General features: G+C 40.0%; 1 protein-coding gene across 6 annotated transcripts in view; it reads right to left on the bottom strand.

The window, feature by feature from the left end:
• FBN1 (fibrillin 1) overlaps positions 1-23,611 on the bottom strand; it is a 146,222-nt gene that overhangs the window by 11,361 nt on the left and 111,250 nt on the right. For all 6 annotated transcript variants that reach the window (XR_011003760.1, XM_068203898.1, XM_068203901.1 and 3 more), the window contains 23 exons: positions 23,046-23,171; positions 21,376-21,498; positions 20,701-20,823; positions 19,660-19,824; positions 19,194-19,262; positions 18,952-19,077; positions 17,561-17,683; positions 17,292-17,450; positions 16,345-16,416; positions 13,983-14,108; positions 13,112-13,234; positions 10,188-10,313; positions 9,355-9,471; positions 8,883-9,011; positions 8,501-8,620; positions 7,927-8,052; positions 5,808-5,957; positions 4,374-4,439; positions 3,555-3,671; positions 3,076-3,195; positions 1,339-1,461; positions 782-913; positions 49-174 (listed from right to left, as the gene is read on the bottom strand). Coding sequence is in view for 5 of the 6 variants with exons in the window: in XM_068203898.1 (XP_068059999.1) it covers positions 49-174; positions 782-913; positions 1,339-1,461; positions 3,076-3,195; positions 3,555-3,671; positions 4,374-4,439; positions 5,808-5,957; positions 7,927-8,052; positions 8,501-8,620; positions 8,883-9,011; positions 9,355-9,471; positions 10,188-10,313; positions 13,112-13,234; positions 13,983-14,108; positions 16,345-16,416; positions 17,292-17,450; positions 17,561-17,683; positions 18,952-19,077; positions 19,194-19,262; positions 19,660-19,824; positions 20,701-20,823; positions 21,376-21,498; positions 23,046-23,171 (2,787 nt within the window). In the remaining variant the exon portion in view is untranslated. The remainder of the gene's footprint in view (positions 1-48; positions 175-781; positions 914-1,338; positions 1,462-3,075; positions 3,196-3,554; positions 3,672-4,373; positions 4,440-5,807; positions 5,958-7,926; positions 8,053-8,500; positions 8,621-8,882; positions 9,012-9,354; positions 9,472-10,187; positions 10,314-13,111; positions 13,235-13,982; positions 14,109-16,344; positions 16,417-17,291; positions 17,451-17,560; positions 17,684-18,951; positions 19,078-19,193; positions 19,263-19,659; positions 19,825-20,700; positions 20,824-21,375; positions 21,499-23,045; positions 23,172-23,611) is intronic.

The following is a 23,611-nucleotide window of genomic DNA, read 5'->3' as shown; positions in this document are numbered from 1 at the left end:
CTGCTGCTATGCAAGTGACAGCTCATTCAGGTGTAAATTGGGACTTACCAAGGCACTCGTCCTGGGTGTCGCTGACCGTGAATCCCTCGTTGCACTCACACCTGTAACTCCCCACTGTGTTCACACAACGGCCGTTCTCGCAGAGCCCAGGTTTGGTCTGACATTCATTCTCATCTGCATTTTTGAAATTTTAGGACAAAAATCAAGTCCATTATTAGATTAATGTAGGTAAAAGGTTGGTATGGAACTCTTATGCTGTGCATTTGGCCGGGTTAGACTTCAATTTTTTTCTTTTTCTTATATTTTAAAGTTTATTGTTTTCAATTTTCAGAGGAAAGATGGCCATCTAGCTCACAACTGTTATATACATTATATCTGCAGTACATTCCTCACTGGTTTTCAAAATTTTTCATAGTTACAGCTGCAGTTCTGAATGCCATCCAAGGTTTAAAAAAATTCAGATCTACTCTCATTCATGCTAGCACAGATAAACAAGCCTACAGCAACCAACCCAAATCCTCACCTTCTTCCCTCAGAGCATTCAGCAGCAGCAGCAGTACAAACTGATTATAATGACACCCACACCCAGATTTTCCACTTACTACCCACAGATGTGTACATCTGAACAGCAAAACCAAATGTGTACAGCACCAATTGATCCATTACACAAGAAGTTGTGCAATTCTTCCCCTGAGTTTCTTAACACTTCGTTAAATCCACAATTTTAATCCTGCTGAGGAACCATGTATTTCAAGAGCTTCAACACTTCAGAGTCACTTACCTATACAGCCTTCCCCGTCTGGTCTGCGCTGATAACCAGGCCCACAGATACACATATAGGTGCCAATTAGGTTTTTGCATTCCATCTGCTTTGAGTCACAGTCATGAATTCCTTCTTCACACTCATTCTGATCTAAAACACAAGGTTTAGACTTCATTATATAGAGACATGATCCTGGAAATTCACAATAGTAAATTCTGACTTTGGAATCTCTTATCATAATCAAATCCTACCCATACATTTATTGTTCTAAACCAACCATAAATATACTAGCCTTGAGAAAATTGATTTCTCCCAAATGCCCATTTTTAGGGCAAGACAAAACCGTATCATCTGATATGACCTCACTTTAGGCAGTTGTATAAATTTACTGGCAGGACAGGCCTAGTACAATCAAGTGCATAATGCAAATCATAGAATTTCATCCCAAATTCTTTCTGACTCAGTTACTTCCTGGGATTAAAACTCTGGCCCAATAGTGCAGTGAGTCAGAGCCCTGCCCCTGCAGGAACTGAAATCATTATCTCACAACTGTGAGAGCCTGGTAGGAGCTTTACCTCTGCACATTCTCCGGTCCTCCCGCAGAACGTACCCCCCGGGGCACTTGCACTCGTAGGATCCAAAGGTGTTCACGCAGCGGAAAGCGCAGAGCAGAGGGTTCTGAATGCACTCATTCACGTCTGGATTTGGGGCGACAAAGAGCGTGGGGGGAGGGAAACACTTGTGTGAAACTCAGCAGACTTGAGTGCACAGGCTTTAGGTACAGGCAATACCACAGATCCCAGTTTACTGAGGACTAGATTTTAATAGCTGGGGACCCTTGGTTCTACTCTTCATGGATTTCTGTAGAGAAGCAGGCACCAGACATGCCAGGATGTTTGCACAGCTACCTGAAGTTTCAATAAGTTCAACAGCAAGCAGCCAATGGAAATAATTTCCAGATACATGCTGCCAAAATACTTGCTCAGTTAAAACTAGATCTTTTCCACACCTAGGTTCATTTTTTTCTGATTGGTTATTTAAATTCTACATGCACTAATTCAGCTTCTTCATAAACTGAATTCCATAAAACAATATCCTTACTAGAAACGTTATTTTGAAGTGCATTTACATACAAAATGCCTGGACTACTTGAGTAATTACTGCTATATAGTGACGCTTTTGCACTCAGCTAGCTCCTCCTCTGCAATTTGAGCTTTTACCCAAATTCCACAGAGAAGCAAATGAAGCTCTAACTATATGTAAAAATAATGCAATCTGATGCAAAAATAGAAGCGTTCTTTTGCATGGGCTCGCAAAGAAATAGATTGTGGCAGACAATTTAGGAACAGCTGTGTCAAGTCAGAGGACAGTGTCAGAACGTCCTAGGACATTCTCCTCTCCCTGGCTGTAACAGAAGGAGATGAATATTTAAAACCTTATACCATGTATGCAGAGATCTTTCCCCTGATGCAGCCTCTCAGTTTAAGGACTTCCACAGCCAAAAGCCACAACCAAACTATCAAGCTTAATTTCCACTGATGGATTCCCCCACAAATTTGTATAATCTCTTTCTGGGTCAATTTATACTTGTGGCCTTGCTAATATTCTGTAGCAAAGGTTTCCACAACTTAAAAAAGTACCATGCATATAAAAATATTTGCTTTGGTTTGTCTAACATGGTCCCTCTATTTTTGGTACCTTTACCACTTGTGGCTTTATAAAATCATATATCTCTTCAACCACATTTTCCACACTGAAAAATTCTAATTTATATTTCTTCTATACCTCTGATCTTCCTTACTTCTCTTCATGCATTTTCAAATTTTAATTTTGAAATGAGACACCAAAGCAGGAAAAATATTCAACCTAGGGGTACCATGGTAATTGTTGAGTACTGTATTTGTATTTTCTCCTTTGTTCCCTGTTTCTTTCCTAACTCACTCAAGCAGCCCATTTCCTATCTTCATCATGCACAGTGAATCTCTTCCCTCAAGGAGATAGGCAAAACCCACACACACAGTAAGCAGCACTTCTGGGAACTGTTCTGAAGAGACTGCACCCCAACATGTTCCTCTCTGGGCAGTCCCTTAGTAGATACCACCTGAAAGTCTGTCCACCCCGGCTCCAGTCAGAAAAACATACTACAGTTCAAGGTGGATACAGGAAGAAGGAGCCCATTTTCCCTTTTCAGATAAAGAGGTATCATTCCAAGTGTCCATATTTTATTTTTAAAGCTGCTTTAGTCCCCTCAGCTGTTTTCAAAATCAGGGAACACAATTACAACAACAGTCCTTAGCACACAGGAGTCTCACCTTCACAGGTCATCATTGGCCCAGGCTCAAATCCTTCTACACAGGTGCATTCAAAGCCTCCTATCACATTCCTGCAAGTTCCATTTCCACATGGGTTTCCAACAGCACATTCATCAGTATCTGCAAGTAGTTAGACCAAGGCAAGAATACATGGTTATACTCAACTAAAATGATAAAAAATCCATGTTGTTGATGTACAACCAGAAAAATAGAAAATGCAAGAACTCACTTTAAGTACTGAATTAGAACCACAGACTCCGAAAATAATTTGGGATTTGTAGAGGCTATCTGCGTTAAACACTCAGCCAGAGCAGGGCCAATGTGGAGCAGATTGCTCAGGCCCTGCCCTGGCAGGTTTTAAGCACGAGCAGAGATAAAGACTCCAAAATGTTAGAATAAAACAACCCCACTGCTCCTTAATGCCATACTTAGCAACTCAGGAGAATCTTTACAATGGAAGCTGGAACAGCTGTACTTACCCACACATTCTGCTCCTTGTAGGATGTAACCATATGGACATTCACAGCGGAAAGACCCATCTGTGTTGATACACTGCCCAAATTTACAGTTATCAGGATCAAGGCACTCATCCACATCTTAACCAGAAATACAAACAACACAGTAAGTGCAACTGGCTTCATGTGCTTTTAGACTTCTCTCAAAGAACAAATGTTCTGGCAAGAAATATTTCTGAGATCACAAAAAATACTAATATTTAAATTCTGACATATTAGGATTAGGGCACAGAATTTGTTCTGCAGGCCAGCTTTCAGAATGCAGAAAAGAAACTGATTCTAAATGTCAGATATAAACCTCTCTGACTGGGGCTACAGGGGAAGCAGCAGATATGAAAAGCAGTAGTCATCCAGTGCTCCTTAAATGCAAACTTTTGCCAATAAGGCTGAAGTGCTGTTTGTCTTGGGAGAGAACAGAATGTACTGAAGGGATCTGGGAAACCGTGGTTTGCACTTCTGGAGGATTAAAACCATTTACTGTAAACAGGCTACACATATTGTATAAGAAAAGACAAGTATGCTACGTGACACTAGATCCATTCCCTAGATCCTACATAAGTTTCCTAGCTCAAAGGAAGTTCAGTTTCCGATATGTGAGGTAGCCAAGCTGGAATTTGAAATCAGTATGAAAAATTGGGGAAGATAAAAGGTATAGAAGTTTCCACACTTCATGGCTTTGGGAAATAGTTGCAGAGGTGTTATTCTCAATTGAAATGGAGAATGGCTTCTGGGTGGTAAAGGGACACTGATGTAAAAGTGGCGCTGTGCAGTTCAGGCACTTACCCAGCCTTGCGTCACCAGGTCCAACAAGGATGCCAATTCCAAATGGACAAATCTGTCTGAATGCCTCTGAAAAAAACCCCATAAAAATCAAACCATATGTTAAATTCTATCTTGGCAATCAGCATTCTGCACAAACTACCTGTAACCACTGCCACCAGTTCATCCTCCTCATGTTCAGGTCCAGAAAAAAAGTATGCTAATACATAAACTTATCATCTTATATTACATTCATGCAAAAACTGCATGTTTGCTTTACATTTCATCTGATCTCCTGTATGCTTATGTACCAAATCCTGTGAATAATTAGCAGTATTTAACTTCCTTAAGAAACAAAGTAATGCAGCATTTCTATTTTAGAAGTATCAGTAGTAGTGACTGCATTTTTTCTGTTGTAAAAATAAAATTTCCTTTATTTTCTGAAGAAGGCATAATTTAATCCAGACTCAGCTATCTTAAAGCTATTTCTTTTTTTAAATATGAGAAAAGGGGCTTTGATATCCTTTGAGAAAGTTTGGACAGTGAAAAATACATATGCTGACACTTCAAGGAAATGCTGCAACATAAGCTGTGCCTTTCAACTGACTTTGGTTCACATGGTCCATGTCAATGGAATGAAACATGCACAGGCAATAGGCCTAGGAGGAATATTGCAACTGGCACTCTTCTAATTCCCTTTTCTAACCTCAGCTTTTGTGAGGATTTTCTGCAAAAAATCTACATGACTAATGAATGAAATGAACTGCAATCATGTATTGCTGAAGCCAGTAATGCTGTTAACCGCATTTGTCAGCACGAATTACAGTCCGTTCAGCAAATTGCACCACGATGCTACAGAGGCCTGTTGAGTTGCTTGATGTCGAGTTACTCAGTCTTAAAAAGGATACTAACAAAGGAAAGTGTTTCTTTAGCAATGGTCCAGGCAGGCTTTCCTTCCTCAAGGCCTGTATTTATTTATGCCCTGCTATTTTTGAAAGTCAGTCACATCGATAAGATTGCAAGTTTACATTTTCTTAATAACAAAATTCAGATGCAGATCCAGTTTAACTGTTTGGGGTTTTATTTTAATTAGATTTCATGCTTGTGGCACCTCTTTCTATACCTATTTACAATTATAAGAATTCTATTTTTGTCTTGTAGGACTTGCTACTCAGAGCCTATCAAGGACCTACTTGCTGTTTTCCATTTTCTGTATGTGATACCTCCATAGCAAAATAGCCAGCATCTAAACACTGTAACAAATCTCTAAGCAAAGAAGGAATATGCTTGATATCTGACTATCCAAGGGACGTGGTTTTTCAGACTGCAATGGCATCTACTTTACAGAGACCTATAACACTTACTTTTAGAAAACTATTTTTCAAAATTCCTTCTAATAAGAATCCCAATCTCCTTTCTGCTCAGAGAGCAAGTATGGTAAGCTAGTCAATAACCCACCATCTGCTTCCTCTGGGCAGAGCTCACAGGGATCTCCCCATCCCTGCCCTTTTAAGGCACAGCAACACTCTTGTTTGGAGTGGTTTCGGGACTTCGGCACAGAACACTTCCCATCTTCAAACTTGGTAAAGCAGTAGCTCACTCTCAGATCTGCATAGAGAAAAAAACTTGTTATGAGCAGTTAGAGCAACCTCGGCACAATTTTCACTTAGAGGTGTTAACTGCAAAATTACAGGATACACACCACCAAAACACCCAACTTCCATCTAGCTCTGTTAATAGGGACCATCATTGTCTCTGACTTGAAGATTTGGATAAGATTGTCTCCGGAAGATTTGAATAAGGAGGGAAGCTCCCTACCTCAGTAAAGAAAAGCTATGGAACAGTTTCCTACTTCAGTCATGGAAAAGCAAGGGTTTTCTCTTTGGTCCAGCAGAAATGGAAGGACTGTACTGTCCTCTTATCCTCACTCCTCTTTCAAAAAATGGAATATTGCCTCATGAATTTATATTCTATTACTGATAAGAATCACTCAAGTCAAGAGATTTTCATCAACTTGCAATGACAATATTGTGTAGTGCTAAAATGAGAGGCAATTTTCATCAGCCCTTTCCTTCCTCATTCTTCTGGAGGTACAGACAAACAAAGCAAACTCTCCCTGTGGCACCAGGTTTTATTCCCTGAAGCTGGGTAACCAGGATGCTGGACAGAACTGAGATCACAGAGCACAAGCATCCAGCAGGCAGGGAGCTGGCAGCTCTCTGTGCTGGCAGGGAGACAGCAGCAGGGCAGTTCTGGAAGCAGCTGCTCATTCAGTTTTCCGGCTGCAGCATCAATGCTGGGCAATGTCCAGGTTTTAACAAAGTCCTAGGTAATGGGAAGTTTTAAACAAAACTTTGCTTGGCCTGAGATATTTGAAAAAAGAACAGTCCTCTTTTAGGACATAGAGAGAAGCCCTTTTGAAATTCATATACAAATGTGCACTTTCCTCTAATATCGTGTGGAACAGTGGCCTATGTTAAAAAAGTAGAAGATTGGGCCGCATTCTTTTTTAGGATTTTGTTTCTTGGTGGGTTTTTGTGATTTTTTTTCTTCTTACCTGAAGAGAAGAAAACCCTCAGACTGAAGAAACTTCATTTATACGAGCTACATAAACACAGCTAAAACACGCCTTCTTGATGTTGAGTGAAGTAACTGCCAAACTGCATGGTGGTTTGAAGACTTGGATGAATGTTTACTGCAGGTTGGATTCATTTTTACCAAAACCACAATTTCATTTAGCCCACTGTGAAGGGAAGAACTCACTATGGTGTCAACAAGCATCAGTGCTCTGTGCCAAGCAAAACTACAGAGGTCCTTATAAAGGTCTTACTCATCAGTGGTTCCAACTGTGCACAGTGTATAAGACATTTAATGCTGTATCTATTTAATAATTTCCAAAGCCTTTAAAGTAACTCACTCCCTAATTTTTTGTTCTGGTTCTTTATACACAAAATAAACTAACCTGTGGCTTTTAATTACTAGATATTCAGCTTTTAACATCTCATCTGTTTAGGCTCTGAACTGTGTATGCAGTAATCTGGAAGCTAAATGACACTTCAGATTTCCCTAAGCAGATGGGTAATTTTTGTCCACACAACATTGTTTGCCAATTTTTTCCAAAAATCTTTTTTCCACCCACGTTTGCAGAGAGGATCAGCATATAACAAGTGTTATATGAGTATGGTAAGTGCTAAGGAGAGCCTTAAAACCGGAAATACTGCCTTGAGTCTCCTGCCTGCATTCATGCTCCATCTCTGTGTCTTGTTGCTGTCTACAAAGAGTCCAGGTAGCCCCAACATTTCTTCCAGGGGTACAAGAAAGGACAACGTAATTTTTTTGCTTAACCTGGTGCATTTAACATTAACTTCACTCCTTTTATTGCAGTGCTCTGTTTAATGAAAAACAGATGTTAGGGCAAGACAGAACCTGGCCCCAGCTACAGAATTATCATGTTTTCCCTATGAAAAACACTGTTTGAGTCCAGAGCTTTCTTGCTGTATTAGAAACAGATCTCTAAAAAGGCTTTTATGAAACAGCAAACAAATTTTGAAATGCCAGAAAATAGGAATGAACTTACCTTGGCATCGCCTTCCTGTGGAAGACAATACAAAGCCTTCTGGACACAGACATTTGAAACTGCCTGGAGTGTTGCTGCATGTGCCCAGGGCACAAATTTCTGGCTGTTCCACACACTCATCAATGTCTGTAGGAAAAGTAATTAAAGAGATGAAAAATAATAACATTTACACTGGCAGCTGTACTACATAAAGGGCAATTTTACATCATCACTGATATCTATCATATTTGACAAACAAAAAAGCCCAAAAAAAGAACAGAAAGAGGAAGCAGTAACCCAAGTGCAAAATCCACAGTTAGTTTTCAAATCCTCAGGCAGTGAGCAAACTTCAGCAATGTACCACCAAGGAAATAGCCTGGGATTACATTTTTCTAGGGTTCAGAGCAAGTACTTCTGGTTCAAACAAGTGCTGGTGAGACCTTTTCTAGGAAGTGACAGACTTGCTAGTGGCTACAGTTCAGACCTGTACACTGCCACAAAAGACTAAACATTACTCACATTTAAATGAAAAGGAAATAGGTAACAATTGTGAGCAGCTAAGAAAGAGACAAAAGAAGGATTGTTTTGTACACACCTTCACATTTGTCATTCTGCAGGATGTATCCAGGAGGACAGATACATCTGAATGAGCCATCCAAGTTCTGGCATGTGCCTGGTGAACATTTTCCAGGCTCCAGTGCACACTCATTGATATCTAGAAAAAAAGAAAGACAATTTATTTCAGGTAATTGCTGTTATCCCAATAAATCTCTGACTGATGCCACTTTAATTTTGATTCCATCAAACTGAAGGTGGAACTCTCCAGGAGCGAGAGGAGTCATCTTCTTGTTCTCTTGTCAGTGTCCTTCTGCTAGGTACAATGATGGCAGTGTGACAGTTCTCTCTGCTACCGTTTCACTAAGCATATCTGCTCAAGCTTTGCTGCACTTTTTTCAACCCTAAAAGAAAGCACTCACCAACACAAGTCCTTCCATCCAGAGCCACCTCATAGCCATCATTGCAGAGACACTGGAAGGACCCAATGGTGTTCACACACTGACCATTTCTGCAGAGCATTCCATTTCCACTTGCACACTCATCCACATCTAGGACAAATAACATTGAAAGATGTCAGAAGCATCAGCAACAATGGAAACTGGGTAAGTGAGATTTCTGTTTCCACTATATCAACAAAGTAACTGATAACACAGTCCCGTTTCAAAAGCAAGTGAGAGGAAATTACTGTATTATAAAATTGTCAGAGCAGGAGTAGAACCCAAATGTTCCTGTATCTTGGGCCAACATTCAAGTGGCTCTAGAAAAGTGAGCAGTGCATAATCAAAGGGGCCTTTTGAGACTGACAAAATAGGGTTACTTGGTGGTACTTATGGTACTTTTATTAGAAGTAGAAAGCCTTGGGAACACATGCCTGTGCTCAGCACTCCTTACCTATGCAGTCGTTGTTGTGTGAGAGGATGAAGCCCAGGTTGCAGCGGCAGTTGAAGGAGCCAATGGTGTTCCTGCAGGTTCCGTTGCCACAGGCATCTCTCTCGCACTCATTAATATCTACAAAGGAACAGCAGAGAAATAACCCACGGCCAACATGCTGAACAGAAGGGAAAAGGATTGTCATATCTCTCAAAAAGAAGATTTTACATGCATTTACACACTTGATATTAATATCTACAAAAATAATCAAGGGTCCAACAATCATTTACTTTACTTTGGCTCCTATATCACCCTTCCCAAAGCAAGGGTAAGCTACCTTTAATTGTAAGCATTCTGAAATCTCAATTTGTTCATACAACACACAACTGACAGCTGTGAACAGGTTAAATACAAAATCTCCTTGTTAATGAAGATGACTGCTTCTGAAAAAGGTTTTTTTCTGGCAAAAATCTACCCTTCATTCACTCTATTAACAAGTAGGCTATATATAACTGCTGCATTGCAATATTAATCTATTAAATTTCTTGCCTAAAGGAATAAATGAGACAAGATGCTCCAGAAAATTCTAAGATGAATGAAATTTTCTTCAAAAATGAAAGTATTAGCAGTTCATTAGACAGGGTATGTAATTTCAAAGGTTCACTCTACTTTAATGAGATGGTTTTCATTCAGTATCAGCTTTTTATCATCTCTAATAGCTAATTTTGCACCTTTGTCTGGTGGTAAATGGTTCACAATCTCAGATAGTGTAATGCAACTCCTTATTACAGAGAGGATAGACTTAGTAACTATTTTAATGGGAGCCTAGTTTCAGTTTAATTTGATATACTTGCCTATACACATTGTCCTGTCATCATTGGTTTTGAATCCATTGTGACAAATGCAGTAGAAACTTCCAACAGTGTCAATACACTGCCCATGGCTGCAGATATTGGGAATTTCTTGGCATTCATTCCGATCTGAAAACAAAGAGGTGCAGTGAAAGTTAAGGCTTCTAAAGGACAAGGCTGGAAAGATGCATTAGCAGCAACCAAGACAGTATCCAGTGCATGGCCTAACTTAAAATAGTGTTTTTAATTTATTAATGACAAAAACATTACCAAGTAAATCCCAGAAAAGGGGCTTATTTGCATGTAAATTACCTCTGCCAGTATTTGTGGATCTGAAAAAAAATTAGCATAAAAATTATATTTAGCAACCTAAAATTCTTGCTGGAGGTAAAGCATATCATCATGGCTTTGAAAAGCAGAATTAATGACACAAGATTTGAAAGCGTCTGAGTCTGAGGGCTCTATATTGACTGGAGGAGATATGAAAGAGGCATATGAAATACAGTTTGCATTCTTCTCATGAAAGCAGCTACTTGCATTTAGCCACATTTGACTGTAGCACACATTGCGTGGTCAACTCATGGAAATCAACAGAACAGAAAGGGGAATGAACACCACATTTTCTCACTAGGCTTAGAGAGAGATAAAGGCACTGGATTTATCAACTCATCATGCAGAGAGAAAACAGGCACACATACACGTGTTGCAGCATCCATGAAATGTGGTGATCCTATAAACTGGACAGAGCTCAAACAGCAAGAGGAGCGACTGCTATATGGAGTCGGGATATGTTGTATAACTCGGCAGAGAAGGAGGTGAGCTCTCCTACCAGCATGTGATTGCTGCCTTACAAAAGCAGGGCATCTCTTATACTTGTTCAATAGCCAACTGCTTCCTGCTACTCTTGTTAGAAATGCTTTCAGGCAGATCCCAGGATTCTATCAATAGTAAATGAAATAAAATGAAAATGTTTGCTCTCTGGCATAGTTTTTTCTATGACAAATGAGAAACATCAAATGAGGTGTTTCTGTTGACCTCATCACCACCAAGAGCTGGTTTGATTCATTATACTTTCTTTCCTTCCTATGCTGCAGCTCCAAAATATGAGAACTGAGGTGCTGCCATGAGCTTGTATTAAAATTGATTAGGCTCTAGTGCTCAGTAATTTTATTTTCTATTCAATCTAAGCCAAGCAGAGACACAGTTTCTCAGCAAACCATCCCCAGGTCGTTGCAAAAGTAAGAGTCAAGTTGTTCCTAATTGCAAAGAACTTAATGTACTGAAATTCATTTCCTGCCTCTCTTCTGCACTGTACTTGGCACAGGGACAATCATGGATAATCCCAACAGCCCCATGCCCAGGACCTCTGTACATCCCATGGGGCCGTGAGTAACTCTGGATGGGTGTGCACTGAGGACCAAGCTCTCCCAAACTGATGATAGCACTGCTAATCACAGTTTGAAGGAGGCAGAAGGAAAGACAACGCTGTCTTAAGAACTCCCAATCTTCAGCTCAGGAGAGCAGAGACAGAAGAAAATCTATGACTCTGATGCTTTGTGGGCAAATGAATAGTCATGTGAAAAACTAATTTATAAGAAAAACTGTTTAGTTTACCACAATAGAGAGCACCAGAAGAACGCTATCTTCAAGGTAAGATAAATGTAGTACTCCTAGTACTAGTGGCTGTGATATATTGGGTCTGACTCAATAGCACATAAACTACAGGGTTGTGACAGTTTTCCATGCAGTAGCATGGCTGATCCAATACTGCAAGGTGCTTACCCCTCTCTGCTCCCAGCAGAGTGATTGGGAATTTCCTTCCTTTGCTGGATCACGTACTTTATCAACCACTTTTATTTTTACTCTAATTGTGTAACTTTTATTTTCACCACATATAAAATAAGAGCAAAATACAGGGAAGTATTGCTATTTGTGCCAATTCATCTTTGGAATTGTAACCCATATCAGAACCTTCCCTTGCTCTTCCTGTACTCCTGTAATGAACCCTTAACAACAACAATTACATTAGGAACATATTGAATATTTACATGTGCCACTGCATAGCTTAACAAAGCAAAGTTTTAGTTCTCATAGTAGTGTTCTGATTTCCCCTACACCCTTTTCCCACAAGGGTCACATGAAACAATGAAGAACTGCACTGCAGGGAAAAGTGCACTTCCTAAAACTCAAGTACTGAGAAGCAAAAACACAAGGATAATGTTACTAGCTTCCATTGTAATTCTTATTTTGTTCAGAAATGCATATAGTATATAACATTTACAGCAGCTTGTCCCACTGCAGTCATTAAAATCTCAGCAATTCTTCAAGTAAGTAAGATAACTTAAATGCCTCTCTGGACTAAGATATTGTAAGAAAAAGCAAATAGATTAGAAAACTTCAGTCCCACTCAGTGAGTATTTAAAAATAATGTTATGGGCCCTGTTTAAATCTGTATCAAAGTTAAGAAATTCAACAATAAGCTTTTCAAGTTAGTTATTGCATACAGGCAAGCAGATAAGTTTACCTTATCAAGAGAGGCTCCAGCAGCAAGCAGGATTTATAAAAATACAAGTGGAAAATAAATTGCTAAAACCCATATAGAAAATCATAATGAAAATCAGAAAATACAGAAAGGTAGTGCATCAAATGGTCTTCCCTTCCTAGACATGACAAAGGCTAAAGAAAAATGCTTGCATTTGGTGGGATAAAGTGAAAGACAAACACCTACTTAGGTTCTTAACTCCCACTTACACATGCATGGGTTGGGCCTGGAATTACCTCAGTGTTTATGGGATGCCCTGAAAGACTTTAAGAGAAGAGTTCTCAAAGCTCAGATCATCTCCTGAAATACCAACTTTCTGGAGAGAAGAGAGGTTTTTTCAAGCCCTTGAAACCCCCTCATGCCTGCAGCCCTCCCGGGCACTCACCAGTGCAGCGCCCCGTGGACGTGAACCTGTAGCCGGGTTTGCAGTCGCAGCGGTAGCTCCCAGCTGTGTTCACACACTCTGCATTTTGCTGGCAAACTGGTCCGTTCTGGCATTCATCAATATCTGTCAAGACAATGAGGAATTTGAGTTTTATAGTAAGCTGGCAGTGAAAAGATGGCATACATTTTTTTAACATACTGGTAATTAGTAGCTTTCAATGTAAACACCATCATAAAGCTTTAGGCAAAAAAATTTTGATCAATTTTCCTTACTTTAGGTGCTGCAAAAGGAGAACTTTATCTTCCCAGAAATGTAATTGGTTTTCACTTAGAAGCAACACACAGAAGAAGCTTTTGCTTAAAGCTCTCAATGCCTTGCCTGCAGCACCCATTGTTGTCAGCAGTCATAACACACAGCAGAGAATGACAGCAACTCATATGCTACCTTCAGTTTCTTCATTAAACTAATACAATGTTAATGAATGTTTAAACTAGAAATAAACAACCATCTGTTTATATTTTTTACAAAAATATTTGTTCCATTAGAAAAAATATTCTGGAATTTAAAAAAAAAAGTGCACATGATCTGACTCAATACTACTATTTTCTTCTTGGCTTTACTGTCAAATGTGAAAAACAATCCCATTACTTCCTAGGACAGCTGATTCATGTGCCTTCAAGGCCTTAGATGTCTGACAGAAAATGTGGTATTTTCTATGCAAAAGAATTCAAAATGTCTGAAGTAGCTCAGACTTATTACACTGACAGAAGTATTTTCTCCTCATTAAGGATGCCTTCAAGGCTCTGATTCGGCAGTGTCTGAGTTGCCAGCTGGTGAAACACCATTCCTCTGAAAGAGAGGAGCACTCTACCTTCACAGATCAGGAGCTTGTCATTGTAGAAGAAGCCCACGGGACACTCGCATCGGAAGCTGCCAACCATGTTTATACAGATCCCATTTTCACACACTCCAGGAATCTCTCTGCATTCATCAATATCTGCAAGAATAATTTTTTTTTCTAAATATTTGTACTGAGAACTTCATGGAATCTTCTGCTACAGAGCATGTCCTTATGCATTTACCCTTTAAGATAATTATCCAGCATATAATGCAAGCATCAGAATGTTCCCAACTGAACAGTGAGCGAGTCATTCCAAACTGGGGAAATTTAGGTATTTCCTGTTTTCTCGGGTTCTGACTCTTCTCTGTACTGAAGGTATATTCTGCTACAGAGGAATACAGAGGAAGGCACGTCCTTCCTCATGTCTCCCACCCACAGCCCTGCTGAACCTCATCACCTTCCCAAGTGCCACAGTGGGGTTGTTGGGAAGAGCCAAACAGAGAGACAATGGAACTGTCTCTGGTTTAATACTGGAGAGCACGGCTGAATGCAAACACTCATCAGAATTAGTTTTGCACTATTTTACCCGAGTTAATCTGAAAAGACTTTCAGGGTCTTATGTAACAGTTTGAAAGTGCCAATAACAGGTAACATCTGAAGTGCTGCCAACATGCTATTAATTAGATTGATTAAGCCAGGCAGCCAGGGCTTGCCAATGCTTTACATACACCCCACTTAAGTAACTGATTTTGGCAGGAAAAAACCCAGCTGCTATTACAATTATATGTCTTGCCTATTGGGTCCTTACGCACCTTAATATTCTGACATGAGAGAGTTCAGAGACTCCACCAAAGCCTCTGCCTTCAGTAAACATTGACATATGCACTGAGGTACAGAGTCATAGAATATAGTGGGAAATTGTAAGCTGATAGGAGTTTCCATCAGATAATGTGGTTTTGTTTAGTTTGGTTTTTGGTGGTTTTTTGTTTGTTTCTTTTGTTTTGCTACTGGATCCAACCCCTAAATTTCTACATTGGATTCTGTAATTTTGAGTCCTCTCATATACAGGATGAGTAAAAACAGAATTATTTCTGTTTCTGGAGTAACTATATAGAACTTTAATCCAAACAGAGAGTAACATCATTGGACTGCAGGCAAATATTAGAGGGTACCAGAGCACTGCCCCTGCAGAGGGCTCTCCCTTGATCCTGTGCCTGCAGGTGTATGGGACATGAGTAAGCCCTGTGCAAAGCAGCAGGCTGAGTGCTCCAGCCTCGATCCCAAAGCAGCAGGGAGAGCTGTGATTTGCACAGCTGTGAGAAGCTGTGTGTGCATGTCTCAGCACAGGCTGCACACACTGGCTGTGCTGCTGGGCTCCGTGGGACAGCCCTTCTGTTTCCATTGGCTCCTGCCCTGCACAGCTCCGTGCTGTGGCAGCACACACAGAGCAGCCTGCAATACCCCTGCACACGTATAAAACACTGCAGCTGCAGCTTCTACCTGTGCATGTCAGCAACATCCAGGGGCTCCCTGCTGATGCTGATGACGGGCCCAATTAGCTGAGCAGACTCTGCAACAATCTGGACTAATGCTAATAGCTAGAAGGGTAAACTTTGCTTCCAAGAAATGACCTCGTAAATAATAAATATTGTGCATTTCTGTAACCTCTTTAAAAATTACATTCCCCACTTTACTAGAAATATTTTCATCTAACTAGCTAAACACTGCATCACAGTAACAGCTTCATGCTAAAGCATCTGATTACTGCCTATAGGCCATCACTGTTTGTTACAGGGTATATTATCTGCTTTTCTTTTGCATCTTAGTGTAAATGAAAACAAAAGGGAGTCCCATTAGGGATTTACTCAATTCCTTGTCCTAAAATTCCTCCTCTCTCCCTCTTTTTGTTTTGCAATTTGTTACTCACGATTCAAATGTGACACACAATAACATATGTGAGAAATATTCCAGCTGAGCAGAAAAAAGGATTTTTGTGTCAAACCAATACCCAGGGGGACTGATGTGAAATGTCAGACTAAATCTTGCTTTAGTTTGAAGGAAAGACTCCCAGTTCCTCTCAGACCAAATGCTGGTTGGCCTTACTCCCAGACCTCTCATTCCCAGTATCTGTGCCCTGCTCATGTAGCCCTGATTACAGTTTCTTTGGAGCTCTGTGTTGCCTTGATTACAAGCAGCAACTGTCACTGCTGCCAGCTAGGAGTAGCCAGTTTGCACTTAAGTTGGAGTTAAACAGAGGGTTGAACTCCATTACACTGTTTAATTGTTATTCCTCACATGAAAAAAAAAATAACAAAACTGGGAAAACAAACCTCCCCTCTTCCCTGGGCAGAGGTAGCATGGAATTTAGTTCAAGACATAAATTATAGCTCACCGACTGGTAATCCTGTATAAATGTCAATGAAGAAGCCAGGCCTTTGACTTCCACAGAGTGTGGAGAATTCATCTGCAATGGGAAAGCAAAGCAGTGATTACAGTATTTGGAATTAATCAACAGTCAAAAATTCATCTTATGCTCTGGCCTAGAAAGTTCTTTTTCTACTCTTTCAGAACGTGCAGGGCACACAGAGGTAGGCAGCCCCTTTCCCAAACTCACCATGTGAGTTCCCTTGGGTTCTCATTCAGCTGGGATCACATGCTAATTTTGCTCTGCTTATGCCTATCACTGTGCATTACAGTGTTTGCATACAATTTCAGATCTGACTCATAAAAATCTGAACTACAAGATGGAAGAATCAAGTGTCTAGGAAGTTGCTTTAGAAGCAAACCACCTCAAACCAGAGTGGGATGTCCTGCAGTCTTACCCAGTGTGGAAGAGTCATGTATGCCCATGCAATTAGCAGAGACATTCCTACATCTTACATTTGGCTGCTCAACACAGATCATTCTCAGGGCACACCAAGGTATCTCTGCAAGCCCCTGGCCTGCACAAAGGCCCTTCATGGCAAACAGCAATCGAGGCAGAGCAGACCAGACCCCGTATTTGTTGGAGCAATACCCATAAAGCCTTGGTCAGTGCCTCAACACTGGATCAACAAGCACTTGCAAAGAGATGGATTAACTGATATAGAGCATGAAGTCCCTGAGACAGTGAAACTGGCACAAGGTAGGCACAACACAGCAGCAGGGACATAAACCACTCCACATATGCCTTCATCCTGACTAGGGCTGGTCATCTCCAGGACGAAGAGGCAACTAATCCCTTCATTTTAGACACATAAGAGTAGAAAAAGACATAGCATCTCTTATGGTGTTACACTCAGTAATAGTAATTATGATGTTACCAAGGCCTTCAGATAGCTTTGCAATGCACAAATGTACCTGTGCTTGGGATAGGACACTGTTCACAAGGCTTATTCCATGCACGTCCAATGTTGTAGGAACAGCAGCACATTTTCTTGGTCATATTGAAGAGCAGCTCACCATCACAGGTTTGATTGTCAGCATAGTAATTTCTATAACACAGACTTCTTCTCATATCTGTGAAAATTAAGAAAACCTCAGGCCAATGCAGTAGGCAACTCCTAGGGAAGATGATCACCCTGGCCCAATGCACTAAGATAAAGCTTTAGAGAAACCCCAGCACATACCCATGCAGTTGTTTCCTCCATTGACTTGCATGTAGTCAGGAGGGCAGATGCAGGTGTAGTTCCCAACAGTATTGTAACACGTGCCAGGCCCACAAATGCCAGGTGTCTCACACTCATTCACATCTAGAAGAGAACAATCAGGCAGAGAGTGAGTGGCCACAGAAGCTTTCTTGTTGTGCTTTTGAGAACAAAAATGTCTCAGTAATGTGTGAGGTAGGAAAGTACTGGTGGAGAAGAGCTGAAGGGGCTCTGAGGAAGGTCACGGTTGAGCGAAGCCACACAGAAAAGGAAGTAGCAGCACAGGTGGCCATGGAAAGCCCAGCTGTGATGCAAAGATGGGAATTCTGATGTCTGGAAAGCTCAGAAACAGCAATTTGGCTTTTAATTCTGTTACACAAAAATAGTATTTGAGCATCTCCTCCATTCTGGACTCTCAGATCTGGAAAAGAACCAAAGTGGTTCCCTGTGGAGTTCCGACTGAGCATTGCCTGACTGGGGAAAGTGAGCCACTTTCCCAACACAAGATGTCATATTTACTTCATCAAGAGACAAAGTTTTGTCTAAAAAAATCTAACCAAAACCAAACTCAACACCATCTCCAAAACACCTCAGTTCCCAAAAGTTCAAAAATATTTCCCTAGCCTTAAAATTTTAGAGTATCGTTGACACACCACTCAGTATCTGTCAGGCTACCTAAGCATAATGTGGATGAAGCACTTTGGTTCAGCCTTAATTTAGGGTCTGAATGTTTTTTATTTCTGCAGTGTTTCACACTTCATAGGCACTACATTAACGTTATTAACAATCTGGAAGATCAAAGACAGCCTGGACAACAGGAAATTTTAGAACTTGATGGGTTGCTTAAGATTTTATATGCAGTACACCTTGAGAGCAGCACATAATGTGACACATACTTCTGATTGTGCTGTGGAAAGGAAAACGTTTTGCAGTACAAACAATATTTTCAGTTGATGACTGGATCAGCAGGAGTGAAAAAAGCAGTGGAAAAATACATGGACACATCAGTCCACCAGATTCATGGGGAAAGTTTGTTCTTTTATCTGACTGCTTATTCATTGCCCATTACCAAACAGCTATTTTTTATAGCAAGTAACCAAATTATGTCTAACTTATAGAAAAAATTGTTGCATTTTCAGGTTTTCATCAAAATATGATCATTAAAAAAAACTTGCATATATTTCCGCATGGTCAAGAAGGAATTTTCACACTCTTAATGTAAGATTTCAAGCTGTTCAATTTTCCCATCCTATAGCTTTACACTTCTTAGTCTGGTTGTGCTCCTTTTCAAGGAAAGATTAATTCTCTGCATATTGATCTGTCATTATTTCTAAAGAATACAGCAGAAGACCAGTTAAGTGAAAGCTCCATACCATCACACACTCGAGTCTCTTCATTCAAGTAGTACCCTGATGGACACTGACACTGGAAGCTACCAAATGTATTAATACATTTTCCTCCTTGGCAAAGTCCAGGCAGCTCTTGACATTCATCAATATCTGTCCAAACAAACACATAAACATTTTATTAATGTTTTTGATGAAAAAAAAAAAAAGACCTCACTACAGAGTTTCACAATTTCAGACATGTAAATATAGGAAATTGCAAACATTACCTTCTAATATAACTGTAATAGGGTTTGGTCTGAATCCTTCCCCTCCAGGGCAAAGAACCTTATATTCAGCTGAAAACAAAACAGATTTATGAGCATATGATAGTAGAAACATTTTTAGCACAATTGTTTTTGAAAATGGATGACATTATTACAGACAATTTAAATGTAAGTTTACAAACTAACCAGCTAGAGATGTTAGATTTTACTCTGTAACATTATCTGTCATTCTATTTCATAAATAGTTCAGTACTTTTCAGTGCAATAGGAAACTTTCTCAGAAGAGTTAATAATATTCTGACTAAATAATCTTTCTGAAAGATTAGTGAAGTTTTTTGTGAAGACCAGTGGAAGCCAGTCCCTTGCATGTCACACAATAAATGCACACCAGTATTTCAGCTATCTGGCTAAATCAGGAAAAAACCCACCAAACACATTGCTGTGTTTAAGCCAGGAAATGCAGACTTACTTGTGTTCACCAGCGGGCAGTGCTCACAGGGAACGCCCCAGGCTTTGCCCAGGGAGCAGCAACAGGAGGCCTTGGAAACACCCACTCCAATCTCATTGCTGCAGAAGGTGCCACCATTATCTCCCCGAGTTTTGATGTCCAGGTAACAGTTGCCAGATCGTGTATCTAATCACAATGCACATAATGACAAACACATCTTAGGAGAGAGCAAAACACAGCACATCCTCTCAGGGTGAGGGACACCTACAGATGGCTCCCATTTCTAGCAGGACACCAAAGCAAGTAAGTTGTGTTGCTCAGGGGGACCCAGCATCTCCCACTTAGGTAGGTTGCTGGTGCCCCATTCCTTGGCTTTTTTGGACTTTTCACAAAGCAGGAAATTTACTTATCAAGTCCAAGGGCATGTCAGCTAGCCTTTTTCTCATCTTCACTCACATTTGCCCTCACATTTGTATATCTTTCCAGTTCCAGATATCCATTGCTTTCTCCTCTACTCAAGGTTTATGAGCAGGAAAGCATTTACTAAATGTTAGGAATTTCAAACACACTAAAATTTGAGAAGCATCCCTACACCCTCTTAAACAAACAGAACCAAAAAATATTAGGATTACTAAGCAGTTGGAGCCTAATACAGGAGCATTTCCATTGGTCATGAAGCTGCACCTAGCCAAGTGCACTCAGCGCTCCAAGAGCATGGGTGGCTTCATGCCACAGCTTCATTTGCCTGCCATCTTGGGGCCAGCTGGATGTGGACTTAAGTTTGTTGAATTTTAAAATTGTCTCCTGCTTGCTGTAAATTGTGGACAGCTCTAACAAGCCCCAAGGGGTTGGTTCTGGCAGTGGGGCACTGCTGGCATGCTGCATCAACTCTGGACATGCTCCTGCTGCCCTATTACAGCTTCTAAGCCAGGGGCAGTGAGATGGGAATTGAAGAGCCTGATCAAGCCCTTTCCCATGACCTGGGACTTTATTTCTAAGCAGTCAGCTTGGAGCCCCTCTGTGGAATTTCCCTTGTAAACAGCACAGGGAGTGGTCCCTTACCAACACATCCAACGCGGGTGGGATTCAGCTCGAAATCAGGAGGGCACTCACAGGTGTAACTACCAGCAGTGTTGATACAAGTGCCACTAATGCAGGTTGTAGGGTCTGCACATTCATTAACATCTGCAAGAAAAAGACAGCACGTGGTAAGCAAATACTCAAGGACATTCAAAACTGTTGATACATCAGGTACCATATGCTGACCATCACAAATCCATTAGTTAGGAGATAGTGGTCTCCAGAAAGCTCTAAAAAATAAACAGGCATTTTAGAAGAACAGCAGTCTGAGATGAATTCATCATTTCATTGCAAAAAGAAAAAAAGTATTTTTCCTGAAAAAATCAATTTATGAACAAGATTCACATAAAGTACTAAAAAAAACTTAAGGGAAAAATACAAGACAAGGCCATAGCTTACCATCCAGTACTGCTCAAGTCACAATACATCTCTGCCAGAGGGATTCTCTGATTTGTTTTTCCTCTTAAGGGGATATCAGAGGTGGACAAAAAAAAGTAAAGAAGAGCATAAAAAAGGTATGGTGAATCCTATGTTATACAGTATGGAACTCTCTATTTTCCTATATCCAGTTTGATTTGTACCTTCTTAGAAGATTCTCCTAAGGAGCTGACTATGGCACTGACAGAAGATTAAAAGGCATGTTGTTCAAAGTTTTACCTGTGCAGTTACCACCACTTCTGTCCAACTCGTAGCCCACTTCACACTCGCATCGGAAGAGTCCAGGGAGGTTATGACAAGTACCGTAGACACAGATGTTAGGAAGTGAGCACTCATCAATATCTGATTAAGGAACAGGAGGGGAAAAATATGAGGTTTCCTGATCTTCTTGAGACATAGAGAACTGCAAACATTTTCAGCAGCATGGATCTGGACGACAACAGTTTCTGCACATCGTGTAAGACAAGAAAAAGTAACATGGAAGATTTATGTTGGAGCCTAAGGAATCTAATCCATAACAATTTTTTTGAGAAAAAGGCTCCTTCCAATATCTCTGGAAGCTATGCCAGAAACTATCCTAGCTTATTAGTGGGCTAATCTGACAAGTAGCAATATTAAACATAGCAGAAGATATGCCTTAATAAAATGAAGTTTATTATAAATCAGCATTCATCCGCAGGAAGCTGGACACCAGCAAAAGAAAAGTCTGTGCCCAAAGGTGAACTTCATGTTCATCTTTGGCTTCCTGCATTTGACAGATCTAAAGTCTGGCAAGCAGACACTTCTGTGTCTTTTCGCCAAATCACTGAGTCTGAACCAGTATTTACCGAATGCCACATGCACTGCACAAAGAACAACTAATTTGATACAATAAAAAAGTGTGTGTTTACAAAGGACCTTAAAATACTGCACTTAGTGTACACATCTGAGACATGAAGGCAAGTCTGTTTTAGCAACAGGAACTAGCCTCTAAAAAAGCTATTTAAACTCAGCTAAAAGGTTTGAAAATAAATTGTTTCATGAAAAATTATGAAACCTAATATTGGTTTCGTTTAAAGAAAAACTCACTCTCAAAGTATTTCACTCAGTAGATTTCTAAAAAATACACAGAACACTTTTCAAGGGGAAAAATCCTCTTTAAAACGATGTACTTATGAACTCCATTAAATACCAGTTGTCATGAGTTAGTACTATGTCAGATGATAGGGCTGCATCTTCTTGACTGACTTAACTGATCAGTGTTATAACAAATGAGGATTTCAAATGTTCAAATCAAATATATGACCTTAATCACATTGGTAACATGTTTATTATTTGATTGTTTTGAATTTTGCATATGCAAAGCTCTTATGAATGAATTGTAAACTGTTAACTGACAGCTCACTTTGGAAACTAAACAAATAGTCATACAGGATTTTTTTTTTTGGTGTAGTCATACAGATTTTCTGCAAGGCTTCACACTCTGCACCTCACAGAAGCCCTCAAAGCATATGCATTATATTGGCTACCAAATCACTGCATTTCAGCTTCATACATACCAATGTGAAGTAACAACTTTTTCTGTTTAACTGTTTTGAATAAAATGAAGAACTGGACATCAATGATCAAGAAGAAATGGCAGCTTTCAGTGCCATTTGGATCACCAATCGGACCCCAGAATAATATATCATAAGATAGGCTTTGAAAAGCTGTTCTCTTTATATACAGCATGTAGATGAACACATCTACACACATAATAAATGTGTGAAGTGCAAAAAAGCAAATACTATTTAAAAAATTCATGCAGTTCTCAGTAGAACCACAACAGCAAACAATTGTAAAAAAATGGAACATAAAATAGTATTAAGGCAGAATCTGTTGAGTGTTGTTTAAAGCTTTCAAAGAATTACCTTCACATGCTTTCCCATCTACACTTGGCAAAAATCCCATATCACATTCACAGCGATACCCTCCAGGGGCATTGAGGCACTGCCCATTTTCACAGAGATTCAAGTTTTCTGAGCATTCATCGAGGTCTGTAAAAGGAAGGGATATTGCAAGTTAGCAGTAAAGATGGTTTTCTCACCAACATTTGAGCTGAAGCATTTAGTGTTCCAAGCATTTTAATTATTCTATCTGAACATGTGCAGAAGAAACTGCAATCTAGTTCTGTGCAGAGGATACTACTTGTAACAGGCTCTGTATATTGCTGACATGTTGCAGATACAATTTCTAACCAGAAAAAGGAAAATCAGAAAGGCATAGACTTTTAGAGTAGCTCCAGTTAACAACTGGAGGCAGTCACAGGGTCAAATTTAGACTCAGAATGAGCACGTGAAATTTATTATAGTTATTCTTTCTACTACAGCGAAGCCTAGAGGCAGTAATTGGAAAAAAAAGAGGTTTACTATGCAGTGAGCAAACACATGGTAATAGGCAGTTCTCCATGCCAAACATTAAAACACTGACAAAAAGT

Source organism: Anomalospiza imberbis, chromosome 13, assembly GCF_031753505.1.
Source record: "Anomalospiza imberbis isolate Cuckoo-Finch-1a 21T00152 chromosome 13, ASM3175350v1, whole genome shotgun sequence".
Taxonomy (NCBI): Eukaryota; Metazoa; Chordata; class Aves; order Passeriformes; family Viduidae; genus Anomalospiza; species Anomalospiza imberbis.
The sequence above is the reverse complement of the archived record's forward strand: the minus strand, read 5'-3'. Positions and strand labels throughout refer to the sequence as shown.